General features: G+C 44.8%; 1 protein-coding gene across 8 annotated transcripts in view; it reads left to right on the plus strand.

The window, feature by feature from the left end:
- Positions 1-430: 430 nt before the first annotated feature.
- Positions 431-15,075, plus strand: part of ERI3 (ERI1 exoribonuclease family member 3) — a 125,767-nt gene continuing 111,122 nt past the window's right edge. For 2 of the 8 annotated variants that reach the window (XR_004302539.1, XM_032430559.1), the window contains exons 1-3: positions 485-842; positions 2,859-2,934; positions 14,677-14,954. Coding sequence is in view for 5 of the 8 variants with exons in the window: in XM_032430559.1 (XP_032286450.1) it covers positions 708-842; positions 2,859-2,934; positions 14,677-14,954 (489 nt within the window). In the remaining 3 variants the exon portion in view is untranslated. The other 6 variants (XM_032430589.1, XM_032430567.1, XM_032430605.1 and 3 more) reach the window with 6 other exon arrangements.

Genomic DNA, 15,075 nt, shown 5'->3' on the forward strand with positions numbered 1-15,075 from the left:
TGCCTCCTTTCAGCTCTCCCCAGGCCCACCTCTGAGAGTGGATGATAATAATGACTTGTTGAAGGAACAAATCATGAGGAGAAGTTATCTAAATATAACACGTCATGTTATGAGCCTATACTCACCTCGTGAGTATATTGGGAGGTGGGAAAACGGAAGTGGGGGACCTGAGTCGCTCTAGGCCTTAAAAAGTTTTCGTTATTTAAAATATTCCTTTCCCAGTTCGGAAGGGAGCTCCCCCTTCACTTTCTTCTGAGTACGTGCCACCTCAAAACTACAAGTCCCATAAGGCCAGCAGAAGGGAGTCACCATCTTGACACACCTTAGCGCGCATGTCGGCGGGAGAGCGAGCATTTGGGGAGAAGAAGCCCCGCCCCCCTGCAGCCCATTGGTCGGAGAAGCAAGCGGCGGGCTCAGCGGTTGGCCACCGAGCCCGCCCGTCAGTCGCGTCGGCCGGGGTCAGAGTGCGCGGAGGTGAGTCGGTGTGTTGTGGACTCGTGGTGCTGGCTGCCGCTGTTGAGGCGGCCGGGAACGGGCGGTGGGGAGCGGGCGGAGCTGGCCTTGCCTCTGCTTGGCCGGCGCCGCAGTCGGCGCGGGCCGCGCCCGCCGCCGTAAACTGCCCTGAGCGCCTGCTGAGGCCGAGGGAGACGTCGGGGCCTGCACCTGGAGGGAGCCTGCCGCGCTGGCCCCGAGGAGGGGGCGTTGCCATGGCGACAGCCTCTCCCGCCGCTGACGGGGGGCGGGGGCGGCCCTGGGAAGGAGGGCTGGTCTCCTGGCCCCCTGCCCCTCCCCTTACTCTCCCCTGGACTTGGATGGGCCCGAGTTGGGGGCAACACCCTGGGGTGGGTGATGCGGAGAGGCCCCCAGATTGGGCCCTGGTTAATGCATGCGGGGTGAGGGTCGCGGCGCGCAGTTTGTGCAGTCTGGGGTGCTAGCTCATGTGCTCACCCTGGATGCATGATCTACTGAGTAACGTTCTGGCAAAGAGGGAGCGGGCAGGGCTTTGCCAGACCGACTGGGTGGGGTGATTAAGGGTGCTGACTTTTTACTTGGGATTATACTAGGTAAGAGGAAGAGAGGCTTGAGCACAGTGGATAGAAACTCAGCAAAGAGGTAGTAGATGGAATAACCCCATTCTTCCCTCTCCAGCACACACACGAGGTTAGCACTTTAACTCTTTGTAAATCTGTAGCAGTGGTAGTAGTGATGGTGGAAGGAGTGAATAACGGGCCTAACCTAGCTAGCTTTCTGTTTGCTTTTCCTGCAAATGTTCCAGCAACAGGTGTTCTCTTAAAACAAAAAAGCATGAACTTGGATTGAGGTGTGACTGCGAGTTCTTGCATAATGTAACTTCTCCTGGTTGACTTGGAAGATGCTGCATGTGGCTCCTTCCTGGGGGTTTGAATTCTGCCCTTAGGGTTGGATTTTGCAAACTGATAATGCCCATCGTTGTCTCTGCTATAGGTCTCTAGCCACCTCTATGGGATTAGCTCTTATCAGACATTTTATCATACTCCGAGCTGAAGGGCAAAAAACCACGAATCCCATTGGCTGAAGACTGTACACTATTTGAACTATAGTAGGTTGTGATTGGCTGAATGATTTTTGATTGTAGAGTTTCTACCAGAAATTGGCTTCATCAAATTCTGCTTTATTCTGACTTTATCATACATGGCATGCCTTGTTTTAGTGGGTTCGTTCCTGGAGCTTAAGTATATTATACCTGAATCCCCCACCATTTAAAAGCCAATTTATAAACAGGGACTTGGAGTGTGACTCCACTAATGTGTGTGTCTGTGATCTTGGTTAGAAACCCACTTGGCTGCCTTTCGTCAGGGAGGTAGGGTGTGGGGGAAGGGAGCTGCCGGGAAGTGATTGATAAGGTTTCCTTTATGGATTCTGTGGTGCTTCACTGGAGCTCAGAGCACTTTGGCAACTTAAGCACTCCAAATTAAAAGCTCATTAACAATTCCTGCCCAAAGATCCTGTAAATAATCAGCTAGCTAGGTCCTAGAGCTTGGCTGAGAGCTCTTCTTCCAACTTGAAATTTCCAAATAAAAGTGCCTTTATTCCCTTTCATTTTGAAAAGTGTTTTCTTGGTGGTGGGGTAAGTCTGTGAGTGGTCTTTCCCAGGGGATCTGAGTAGCATAAAGTCTTAAATGTGTAGAGTGGTAGACAGGAATAGATTGGTTCCAAACCTAAGTGTTTCTCTGTGCAAAGGACATTGCTAGCTTACAAGAGCACCTCTGCAACTTCTAGTCTTTTGGAAAATCTGAATTAGGTGATAAATATGATAGGTGTCCATTAATGATTTGACTTAGGGTTTGGTTACACTTTGACTTTCTTAGGACTTGAGATAGACCTGGAAGTATACTGCAAGTGTTTAATGGTCTATTTGGCCATTTGTAGTATGGCCTGTGGGTTTGTGGCAACCAGCCCCTCCCCCAATCCTGGTGTCAGTTCCTGAGTTCTGAATATTGTCAGCCTTACCAGTGTCTCCTCCTTGACTAAACTAGGATTCTGGTGTTATCCCGAGAGACACCATTTCATGGCCATCTTTCTTAGTCCAAGCTCAGATATTATAAATGTTTAGTGTTTCTAGGAGATAACCTCCTTAGGAAGAAAAGTATGCTACTAGAGAACATGAAATCCATCATTCCAAAAATATATAGTACTAGTAGCTTCTGAAAGCTCTGTTCAGGCATTGTTCTTCCACATAGATAACTTATCCCAAAGTAGTTTGAGTTCAGGAGTTTGAGGTTTGGTGTGGTCCTTAAATTGTTTCAAATAGCAGCAGTCCGGGATTTGATCCTTTATACTGAAATAGACTTGTTGCAGAGATGTGTATTTATCCACAGCATTGGGGCTTTCCAGCTCTCACAGAACCTTCAGCATCCCCAGCTGGCAGTCTTGGCATCTTCGAAGTAAGGAGAGGTGAGAATCTTGTTGCATGGTCAAGTTTGGCTCGACTTCTTTCTTATGAATATTTGGGTTTGGAGGGTGAGGGGGTGGTGGTTGGTGCAGATTGTATTTTTCTGTAGCTTTTTCCGATTAGACACCATGTGCTCAAAGACTACTGAATGGGGAGAATTAGAGGTGGGTTATCTATACTCTCAAGTTCTGTCGTGATTTCTCTGTGGGCATTGCATGAGCACCTACTTTAGGTTCAGGAAGGTTGAATAGAGCTGGAGTAGTCCTTCATCCTGAGAAATACACAGCTTAAGATAATAGGAAGGAACACATTGGTTTGGCTTTTGATAATGCATTTGACCAAGACCTTTGGGATCTTGGTTTGATTTGGGTTGGGAATCACTGTTGGGTGGATGGTGAATCCCAGCCTGTCTCCATTTTACAAGGATCAGGGCTGCCTGAAAAGGCAGACTCTGATGATTAATATCTAGGATCTCAGAGGCTGTTTAGTAACAAAGGGCCAGATACTTTGCTAGGACTGGAATTGCAGTGGTGAACAAGGCAGGTGCTGTCTCTGATGCCACAGGGCTTACACATTCAGGGGGGAGAGAGGTAGTAAAGAAGCAGTTCTGATACACTCTGGGAGTGCTAGAAGGTAAGTTTAGGTGTTTTAGGAGTACTCAGAAGGGTCTGCAACCCAGACTTGTAGGCTCCTCATCTAGAATTAAATGAAGACATGAAGGACCAAGTGTGAAGGTCAGAGTTTTGTTGAGTTTGAGAAACTGAAGTTCAGTGTGTTAAAACATAGTGTACTCAGTGGGCAGGGGATTGGAGAATATAGTGAGAAGCGAAGCAGGAAAAGTAAGCAGAGGCCAAGGCCTTATAAGCTCTTAGGATTAGGTTGGACTAGGTCTTTTTTCTGTAAAGGACCAGATAGTAACTATTTAGGCTTTGTGGGTCTCTGTCACAACTGTTCAACTCCATTCAACTCTGCTGTTACAGCATGAAGGCAGCCATAGTATGAAAATGAATGAGCATGGCTATGTTCTAGTAAAACTTTATAAAAACCAGTGGCAGCTGGATTTGGCCTGTGGAACATAGTTGCCAACACCTGGACCAGACTATCATAAGAGCAGTAAGAAGCCATTAAATGGTTTTAAGCTGTGGACTGATAATTAGATTTGTGTTTTAGAACATTTGTTTTAATTTCAGTGTTAAGAATGGACTGAAGGGGACAATACTGGAGGCAGAGACCAGTTAAGGAGCCTGTGACATTTGCATGGGTAGCATTTTATATTTAACCCTTTGAGGCAGTATTTTGACCCTTAAAAATTGAGCATAACTGAATTTTTGCATAATGTATATACTGATTATGTTTATTAATTTCCTGGCCATCGACTAGAGCTTAAAGCATGTCTACCAAAGAATTTGTTGGTAATACCAGCTCCTGTTTTACATACTAGAAAAGATGTAGGAAGGGAAAGTAGGTGTAGAATGAATGAAAAGGTTTGGGGAACTCTTCTAATCAAGGAAGTAGAGAATAAATGGAGCCCTGGTAGGGATGTTGGCCTTAGGGCTCATAGCTTAATGTCAATTACTTTAAACTTTTTGAACTATACAAACAAAGAAGGACCCATTTTCCTAAGTTTTCCAGGGAATTGTCCTCATTCTGTTACGTGTCCTACTCAGTCAAACTTTCCTTGCTTGTAGCAACCTGATGACCTTTTTTCTGGCTTGGGGACTGTCTCCTGGTTCAGGTATGATGGTATATGCCAGGCACAGGAGCCAAAGTGTTGAGTGTCCAATAAATTGTCTTCCTCCTCCTGCAAGCCTACTTGCATTGCTGGAGGGAAGCCTGTAGGTTTCTGATAACTTACATTATGGTGTTTATGTGACCTCAGGCGAGTGACTTAGCTCTCTGAGCTTTACTTTCCCATCTGTAAAATGCAGATAATGGGACTTAAAGATAAGGGTTGATTAATGGATTTAATGAGATAATGTATGTAAAGCTCTTAGCGCAGGGGTTTAATAACTTTTGTTTACTAATAGTATTTTACACAGTTAATAATTTTTTTAAAAAGCAGCCCACAATTGGGTGAGTTGGCCTTTGGCTTAGTATGTTTTGGGTCCTCACAGTTGTCATTATGGCCATATGATAGGAACATAACCACTGGTGGTGAGAGCCAGTAGACAGAAGGAAGTTATAATTAATGGAAGGGGCCACTCTTCATAATGGAAAATTTTCAGACATCAGGAGTCCAGAAAATCAGAACTTTCTTCAGGGTAGACCTTAGCCCCAATACCATCAGGGAAGTGAATTGAGTGAGCAGCTACCCGAAAGAAATTCACCAAAGTGTGACCAGTCATTTCTCCCAGTTGGTCAGGGTCATTTATTAGTGTTGCCACCCTTGTGGCCCTACATCTTCGTAAAGTCCTCTTGAATGTTTTTTTATTACTTTTTACCACCACTCTGGGAATGAGTCAGGTGGTCAGTATTACTGTCCCTGCTTACCCCTGTGAGGAAACTGAGGCCCACGAAGGTTAAGTGTGTTGCCTGAGGTCATGCTGTGAGGTACTGTCAGAGCTAGTGCAGATTTGCCTCCAGATGAAATTGTGTTAGTTTATTGCTGTGATTTCTCTTCCTTTGAGTGAGAGATGTGTAGTCATTGCAGAACTGCAGACTGATGCATGCTTTGTCCAAATGTGCTAGGAGTGATTTGGGTCCCACTTTATCCACTTGGTCCTGTTGGGTTTTAATTGATGACTGCTTGGACCAGGGAAGCAGATTCCCTTTGGGTCATTGTTTTTAGCCCCTCCTCCTTTGGGGACATTCTTGGGGGAGCCTTGGGTTACAAGAGATTGCTTTGATATGTTCAAAATTGTGCCTTGTGCCCCACAGCTACAGGTAAAATCAAAAGGCAGATAATTTATGGGAGTGTCAGAGCTGGCCGCTGGCACTTCAGGAGGCCATTAGTATGCCTGTTCAGACCCTCTGTGTCCTTGCAATTGATTCCTCTTTGCATGAGCTTGATTTGGGAAGCTGTAGATCTGTGGGTAGTGATTGGATGTGACAGTCCAAACACCGGTCCCTAAATTAATCCTTTTAATAGTATTCCAGCACCAGGGCAATGTGGTGTCTCTGTCTGTCTTTAACTGGGGAGGACAGAATGGGGTGGGCTAGGAAGGAGAGAGGAAAAAAAAGAAGCTTTGCTTGGTGCTTAGGGTCTGTTCTGTTCTAACATGTTCTGATTCCAGAGCAGTTGACATGAGGACTTCGGGCATATTCATTCAGCAAACATTGATTCACACTAACTTTGTACCTGGCCCTGTGCTGGGTGCTAGGAATACAGAAATGAATAAAATGTGGTCCTTGCCCTTAAGGATCTGTGTGAATCTCAGTGTTTCTCAGAGTTTTTAAACTCATGCGCTATTTAGGTGAAAAAATTAAACTGATGCTTTTCTTTAATGCTACTTGAAATTTTAAAATGCATTAAAGGGTCTGACAAAAAACAAGTCAAAGAAATTATGCCTTTTTTACACGCACACGCACACATACTTATACCTGCTGTCTTACAGCCTTCTCACCTAAGGCTCTGAAAATTATAGTAGGAAAAATAGATTAAAATTTTACAATATAGTGAGACAAAAAGTAGATGTACAATATAGTGAGACAAAAAGTTATGAAACAGGAATAGAGTGTGTTACTGGATCACACTTAAGCAATTAACTTTCTGATGGAGTATCAGAGAAAGCTACTAAAAGGGAATTTTGAGCTGCATTTTGAAGAAGGAGCTGGTGAAAATGGAAATAACATTCCAAGGCAGGGGGAGTAGCATTTGCCAAGGCACAGATTTGTAAAAGGAAACATCACATTTGGGGACCTGAGCAAGAGCTAGTCGTCACCCTGCCTCCTGCCAGTTTCTCTGCTCCTGTGGAATTGTGTTTGAGAAGAGGCTTTGAGTTTCTTGTGCTGTAGTTGTTTTCGTCCAAGGCACCCCTTCCTTCTTCTGCTTTTTGGTACCCAGGACTGCAATTTGTTTTTCTTGTTAAAATGTGATAAATGTATTATGAGAACAAATTTGGATGATTTGGACAGACTTGATCATTGCTTATGGTTGAGTTACTTTCAGTAAAAGGCGAAAGATTTATGCGTTTTGAAGAGAAACCGGAATATGGTTGAGTTACTTTTAAAGTCACCACCTTACCTCAAAGGAAAAACTGAAGTTGATATGTATTTTTAGCCCTTTGGTGGATAGGGGACTCAATCAAGTGGGGAATGTGGGCCCTCAAACATGAGAGAGGAGAACAGGGCCCCGAAGAACTGAGGACATCTGAGGCTTAGTTTTCTCATGTGTAAAATGGGATTATTGTTCCCCATTTTGCTTGAGAGTTAGGAGGATAAAATATGTGGATCACTAATACAGTACCTGGCTTATAATTGTGTTTCCCTCTCCTCTTTCTCATGCATTAACAACAGTAGCTCCCTTCTATTGAGTGCTTAAACTGTACAAAGTGCTTTATATACATTGTGTGGTTGACCTGAACCCCAAAGAGATAGGTATTATTATTATAGTTGTTATTATTAAGAAAATGTGGTAGAAGGGCTGGCTCAGTCGGTAGAGTATGCAACTCTTAATCTTGGGGTCATGAGTTCAAGCCCCATGTTGGGTGTGGAGCCTACTTAAAAAAAAAAAAAGAATGTGTGGTAGAGTCAGGATTTGAACCTAGACTTGTCTGATTCTAGTGTTTAAACATCTGGGCTGTGTTTCTATACCAGTTCCATCTTGGAAGCAGGGGAATGGCAGGTTCTTGGTATCTCTCCTCTGGGGTCAGATGCTGTCTACAAGTGTGAGAGGTACTTAAAGGGATAAGAGTACCATACTCTGCCCCTCCTTCATTTCTATCCTATTTATGGTGTGTTAGAAACAAACTTTTGTCCCCTCTCACGTGCGATGGGTGTCACAACTGACTTCTAGGACTTTGCAAAGAGATGTCTCCCAGCTTTGGCCCCTCGAAGGAATTTGCCCAAACTACTGCATGTAGTGGTAAGTTAGCAAACAGCAGGCCAATCACAGTCACTTCTTTTTAGGTGCTGCCTTGAGCTGCTGAGACGGCTAATTGAAGAGGAGAGTAAACCTCCTATGGCCTGTAATGTTGCCATCAGAATGTGGTGTTCCTGAAGGTCTTTAGTGACTGTAGCTCTCCTGGTAATTTAGGGTTAGCAGCTGCTTCTGATGCTGAGAATGCTCTCCCTCGCCCCACCTTGGAGCAGAAGCAACTGTAGGTAGCTACAGGCCAAGGGAGTGACAGGTTGTAGAGAGGAGGAGAGTGTTTTGTTGAGGTGAGGACCCAGCTTTAGAGTTCCTGCTTCCATTCTACTTTGGGGCCATCAGGAAGTTGTGTAGAGGTTCCAGGGCATGTCAAGCTTTGTTCTGCCTCACCCTCTAGCTTTCAGCAGACTAGGCTGAACCCTCAGGCCCCCCGGCCTCCACTGTGAGACTACAGAGAAGCTTGGGAGGTGAGCGGTGAGGCCTGCTCCTTGTGTTGGGGCAGTGGTCTGAGACCCTGGTGTGGGAGTAAGGAACCCTGGGTTCTGTTGTTACTATGCTATGTGAGTCTTAGGCAGTCCTTTTCTCTTCCTGGGGCTCATTTTCCCTGGCAGGCTGTACTGTGTCTCCCCTTAGGTTTTCTTTCACCTTTGACAATCTGTGATTTTGACAGAAAGTACTCTGGCAGCAAGGTACATTCATTAGCTTGAAGATTATGACTTTTGAAGGCATGCAGTTTATTTAGATTTTTCCCAGGCTATTTTTAGCTGCCTAATACAGAGCCTATGACTGAGTGGTTCCAGACAGGTATTACTGTGCTCTCTGTTGATGCCTCTCTGACTCAGGTACCTGAGCCCTTGTAATACTGTCAGTCAGATTGGGACAGGGACTTGCCCTGGGACTGGGACCTGGGGAAGCTGCAGCTCTCTCAGGTGCTTCTAGTTGGCTAGACTCAGAGCCTGCCTCTGGTGCCTTACAGTTTCTCTGGAATGTGCTCCTGCCTCCCAGTCTGGTTTTTAATGGAATGGATAGAATCCAGGGATGGTACCAGCCTAAACCCTCCCCAGGGATTCCAAGTACAGTTGACCCTTGAGCAATATGGGTTTGAACTGCATAGATCGACTGACTTGTCGATTTTTTTCAATAAATACAGTACAGTACAATAAATACTTTCTTATGATTTTCTTGACGTTTTCTTTTCTCTACCTTTATTGTAGGAATACAGTATACAATACATATATAAGATATGTATTAATTGACTGTTATTGGTAAGGCTTCCAGTCAACAGTACTATTAGTAGTTGTTTTTGGAGAGTCAAAAGTTATAGGCGGATTTGCCACTTTGTTGCGGGGGGCAGTCGGTGCCCCTAAGCTCTGTGTTGTTCAAGGGTCACCTGTATTTGCAGCTGGGGAGATGGGGTGGGAGTAGACCCCATATTTCATGATGGCCCTCTCCTTTCCTATCCCCCACGTTCCTGTGGCCTGTGGATGTGGATGTTAAAGGATGGCCCCCTCCCTTTGCTCTCTCTTCCCCCCTCAGTAATGGAAGGCTATAAAATGTCTATTTACCCAAGACACCAGAATGACTCCTCTGTGGTTCCACTAATCTGGTGATTTGGTGCTTCTCTGGTCTCTCAGGTAAATACAGATTGAGGCTTTTTATAAAGGCATATTATTTCCCTCATTAAATGTGTGTTTTGGCACATGCGTTATTTACCTGGCCGATGGTAATGGCTGCAGAGGACCATTGCTGTCTGTTGTGTAAATACTCTGCACAGAGACCATCCTCCGGGGGCTGTGGCGCAGGCCTGTTTCTCCAAATGGGACTGGCCCCATGGCGGTCCCTAGTTACCACTCCCCTGTCTCCACTGGGGGCTGGACCTTTCATTTTGAGGAGGGAATCATTTATTTTCCTCCTTGCCATAGGCTACTTACTACCTTTAATTGCCAGGAGAAGAAAAAGGGTGCCTGAGAATAAATGTGTATAAGTCTTGTCTCTGATGAAACACAGTATGCAGAAGTACATAGAATCATAAACTGTTCCTTTTGAGTTCTGCCCCTTGACTAGATACTCGAAGTCCCGATTGATGATACAAGTTATAGACTTAGAGTCTACAAACTTGTGACTAAAGTATAAAGCAGCATTAGGAAAGGGGAATCCCCAAGAGGCCAGAGGGTGCAAGGCAAGTGGGATGCCTCTGCAGGGAGTGCAGGGCTCTTTCCTGAGAAGGCTCTAATGGTGGCAGGAGTGCTCCGTGAGCGGGCATTGAGTGGGGGCTCTTATCATGGAGACTTGATGCTTTAAGGGCTGGCTTTGCCTCTTAAGGTCGGCTGTAGGCTGTATGCACAGCCTACCTTCCGTGGGCGGTATGGAGAGATTGAGCCCTCACATACCATCTCTTCTTCTCTCTCTCTCCTTCCCTCCCCCCCTTTTTTAAACCACATTGCAGCGTATAGATTAAAAAAATAATTTTTTAAAAAGATTTTATTTATTTGACAGAGAGAGAGACAGCCAGAGAGGGAACACAAGCAGGGGGAGTGGGAGAGGGAGAAGCAGGCTCCCCGCTGAGCAGGGAGCCCAATGTGGGGCTCGATCCCAGGACCCTGGGATCATGACCCGAGCCAAATGCAGACGCTTAACTGACTGAGCCACCCAGATGCCCCTAAAAAAATAATTTTTAAAAAGTTTGGAATAGGCCAAATTTACATACAAGTTGGAATTAATAGTACAAAGAATTTTTTGTGGAACTATTTGAGAGCTAATGCTGACCTAATGTCCCATCACCCTGAATGCTTTGGGTATATTTCCTACATGCAAGGACATTTTCTTACCTAACCATAGTACAACCAGCAAAACCAGGAAATTAATATTGGTACCTTACCTCCTTCTAATTCTGAAACCCCATTCAAGTTTGCCTATTGTCCCAATAATGTTTTTTTGTAGCAAAATGATCTAGTTCAGAATGTGCATTGCAGTTAGTTATCAAGTCCCTTTGATCTCCTTTAGATTTTGCTCAGTAAAAGTTCCTTGACATTCATGACCTTGATACTTTTGAAGATTACAGGCTGGTTATTAGGTAGGCTCTCCCTCAATTAGGGTTTGTTGGATATTTTCTCATGATTAGAGTTAGATTATGCATCTTTGACAGAAATATCACAGAAATGATGCTTTCTTCTCATTGCATCCTATCATGTGGTGCATGATTTTGATTTATCCCATTGTGTTCATTTTGATCACTTGATTAAGGTGATGTCTCCCAGGCTTCTCCATTGTATACTTACTTCCTGTTAACGATTAATAAGCATTCTGTGGGGAGATAGTTTAAAACTACGTGAATATCCCTTACCAGACTTTAATTTATTAATTAGTTAATTAATTTGTGTATTTTAGATTCATGGTTTCCTTTTTTTATTCAATGCAATATAATCTATTAATATCATTATTTATTGCCAGTGGGAGCCCCTTCAAACTGGCTTCTGCATCCTTTTGATTAATTCCCATCATTTTTTGAGCATTTCCTTGCTTTCTGGCCCCTAAACAAGATGTTCTAGGCTCATCTTGTACTTTCCCTGCCATAGTTGTGGAATCAACCATTTCTCCAAAGAGCTCTGGTTTTTCCACTGAAGACTGTTATTTAGAAGGCAACTGGGTGTTAGGTGTGCTCATTGCTGCTAGAGTGTTGCTGCTCCCTGGCCCTTCAATAGACAGCTAGAAAATAGATTGTGTGTGTGTGTGTGTGTGTGTGTGTGTGTGTGTGTGTGTGTGTCTCCATACTCACGTCTAGCTTATTTTTATATATTATATATCAGAAACCATGAGTTCACACTGTTTCCTCCAATTTCAGTTTGACACCATGGATTTTTTTTTCCTCTTTCCATATTTTAATTCCATCCTGTAACAATGAGAAACCTGGTTCTCATTACCCTTAATATACGCCCTTCTTTGATCAATCCCTCTGTATGTAACCAATCTCCCATTTGTTACCATTGCTCCTTCCCCCTCTTGAGTGCCTCTTTTACCCTGCCCATGACTCCCTGCATCAGGCTTGCTCCCCGCCTCCCCATGCCCTCCACACCCCATGTGGGTTCTGACATGCTACGTCACACCTTCTTGCCTCTGTACAGATGCCTTCCTTACTGTGCTTGGGTTCTGATACCCTCCACCCCCACCCTCAGACTCTTCTGCTCCCCCCCACTTCAACTTGTAGATACTACCTTCCTCTGCCACAACTAATGACTAAAGCCATAAGATTGAATTTTTCAGGAAGAGAAGAGGAAGAGCTGCCCTCTGTTTCTTGACTTGAGTTGAACTTGGGTTTTAGAAGTAAAGGAAGTATGGAATACAGTGATTACTGACATGTGGAAGACTGGTCTCCTACCATTGTCTATTCTCAAGACTTCCTGCAAGAGAAGCTTTTTGATGTGGGTGAAATCAGTTGGAAAAGCAAGGCCTGCAGGCAAGAGGGCTTCAGGTCATCAGTGTGTCATTCATGGAAGGGGATAGCGCACATATAGTATGCTACATGGGAGGCCTAGAGCATTCTGGGCATGCAGGAGATTTGGATGTTACTTCTGAGGTTGCCTTATGCATGCATTAATTGGATATATAGGCTCCAAGTATGGGGGTCCAGGCTTGGCCAGGTGGGCGTAGCCCAAAAGAATAGTAGTAGTAATAATAGTAAGTGATACTGAGCCCCTATATGCCAGACACTGCTCACAGTGCTTTACACGTACCTTCTCATTTCATTCTCACTTACGGAATAAGAGCTATTATTGTTGTCATTTTACAGGTGAGGGATGGAAGAACAGAGCTTGCCCAAGGTGCCATGGCAAATAAGTGGCTCAGCCAGGATGCAAACCTGGAAGGCCTCCTTAATCATGATGCTAAATTGCCGGTAGTATTTGGCAGATGGGGTCTGGTTGACTATATATACTATATACACTCTCTATGAATATTGACAAACATTAGGATTCTCAAAAGTCCTTATCCCAGCCTGACTTCAAGGAGTTAGAGGAGAGTTCTAAGGCCCTGAGAGACTTTGGATCCAAACTATAATGCATAATCTGAACAGACTGGTGTCTCCCGTCTCAGCAAGGCTTCCAGTACTGTTCAAGGCAGGGGTGGTGATGTGAAGTTATTTTGGATTCTGGTGTTTGAAGGGATGTTGGCCCCTTTGCCTTTCCAAGGGATTCCATAGTGAAATCCAAGCCAGCCTTTGTCTATCCTGAGCTGAGGAGTTTGGGCTGCGTTTTTGGAAATGCTGTAAAGCCATGTTGAAAGCAAGCACTGTGCTCTGTAGGATCCATGAAGAACTTAAAATACTTTTCAGTCTTAGCACCTCTGAATCCCCATGGAATCTCACTACGGGGTTGGGGAAATTGAGGACCCACATGTGTCCTAGTAAATATGCAGGCAAGTTATTGTAGGTCATTCAGTGAGTCAGGGAAGAGCCAGAAGGAAAAGTGATACTTGATTGTACATGTCCATTCAGGTAGTAGTCACCTCATTGCTTCTGAGTGCGCTCTGGACTTCACAGGCTGCTACCCCCCTCAGCCCTGCAGGAAGGAGCCAGTGTCCATTGGCAGCCTTTCAGAGGCAAGTTTTTGGCTCTATTAGAATGGGGCTTCAGAAGGCATAAACTATGGCCATATCTGCATCGAGCAGTGAGATTTCTCATTTGACTTTGGGAACTTGAATATTGGGTGTAAGAGGGGTAAAAACAAACTTTCTTTGTTCCTTTTTTTTTTTTAAGGAGGCCTGGGTTATTTGTGAGTAAAACTTAGGCTTTGATTTTTATATTTAGTTAACCCTCTAAGGAGCAGACATTCTACAAATTTAAAGGGAAAACTTGAAAAGTGATTCGGATTTTTTTTTTTTCCACATGTTCACTCAGAAAACTTTACTAGACTTTTTTTTTTTTTTAAGCAATGCTCCCATTACTGCCACATCTGGGTTTTCTCTTTTTCTTCCCTATTTAAAAAAAGTCCCGCAGTCCTTCAGGGCCTCTAGTAGAGAGTGAGCCTAAAGGCAGGGAACGGGAAGGCCTGAGGCTGTTACCAGCTGTGCTCTCCGGGCGTCATTCATTCCCCCAGGGTGCCACTTACTGGCACGGAGGCTGGGGCATCACCGGCCCTGCAGGAGCAAGCTCCCCTGTGGTTGGCTGCGTTCCATTTCACCTTGGGAGATGGCACGGAGGCTACGTGGAGGTGTGTGATACCGACTGGAAAGCCAGGGGCAAATGGCTTGTAATGGAGCTGAGGAGAGACTCTTTGGCATTTTCCACTGTTTGTCTGATGCTCCTTAGCTCCCAGGACTGATTGTACAGCTGGGTCACCTCATGTTACTTTAGGAACCTTAGCTTTACATTAACTCTTGCCACCCGAGAAATGACCACAGAATTTTTCTCTCTCCTCTCTTTTGAACTTTAGAGCTCCATTTAAAGATGAAGGCCAGTGTGGCAGGTTGTTCTGAGGATGATCTTGGAGACTCAGAGCTGTCGTAATGCTGCAGGGGCCAGCATTAGGGTCTTGACTTCAGGAATGAATGCTGTTGATTTAGAAAAGGGGTCCAGAAACACTGGGGAGTGGTTCGTGTTGTGTGACTATTCCTGAAGACCAGATGGAACAGGGCCACCGTGGGAGGGGAGTAACCCAGGCTCTTTGTTCTTTTTTTTTTTTCTTTTCTTTTTTTTTTTTTTTTTAAACTTTCCTCCCCTAAGTTTTAGATGCTTCTGGATGTTCAATGCTAGCACCTTTACAGACTGGAGCAGCTCGATTTTCTTCATATTTACTTTCAAGAGCAAGAAAAGTGCTGGGCTCCCACTTATTTTCTCCCTGTGGTGTTCCGGAGTTCTGCTCCATATCCACCAGAAAACTGGCGGCCCACGGCTTTGGCGCATCCATGGCGGCAATGGTGCCCTTCCCTCCCCAGAGGTATCACTACTTTTTAGTGCTGGACTTTGAGGCCACGTGCGACAAGCCACAGATTCATCCTCAGGTAACTGTTGCATCATTGCTTCAGAAAAGGTGGGGTGGGCAAGGAGGGAGGGAGGTTAGTCTTGCTTTCTGGGTTCCAGGGGAACTTTCTCATGTCTTCCTGGCTTTTAGTTGCTCATCGG

Source organism: Phoca vitulina, unplaced genomic scaffold, assembly GCF_004348235.1.
Source record: "Phoca vitulina isolate PV1807 unplaced genomic scaffold, GSC_HSeal_1.0 scaffold2, whole genome shotgun sequence".
Lineage (NCBI taxonomy): Eukaryota > Metazoa > Chordata > Mammalia > Carnivora > Phocidae > Phoca > Phoca vitulina.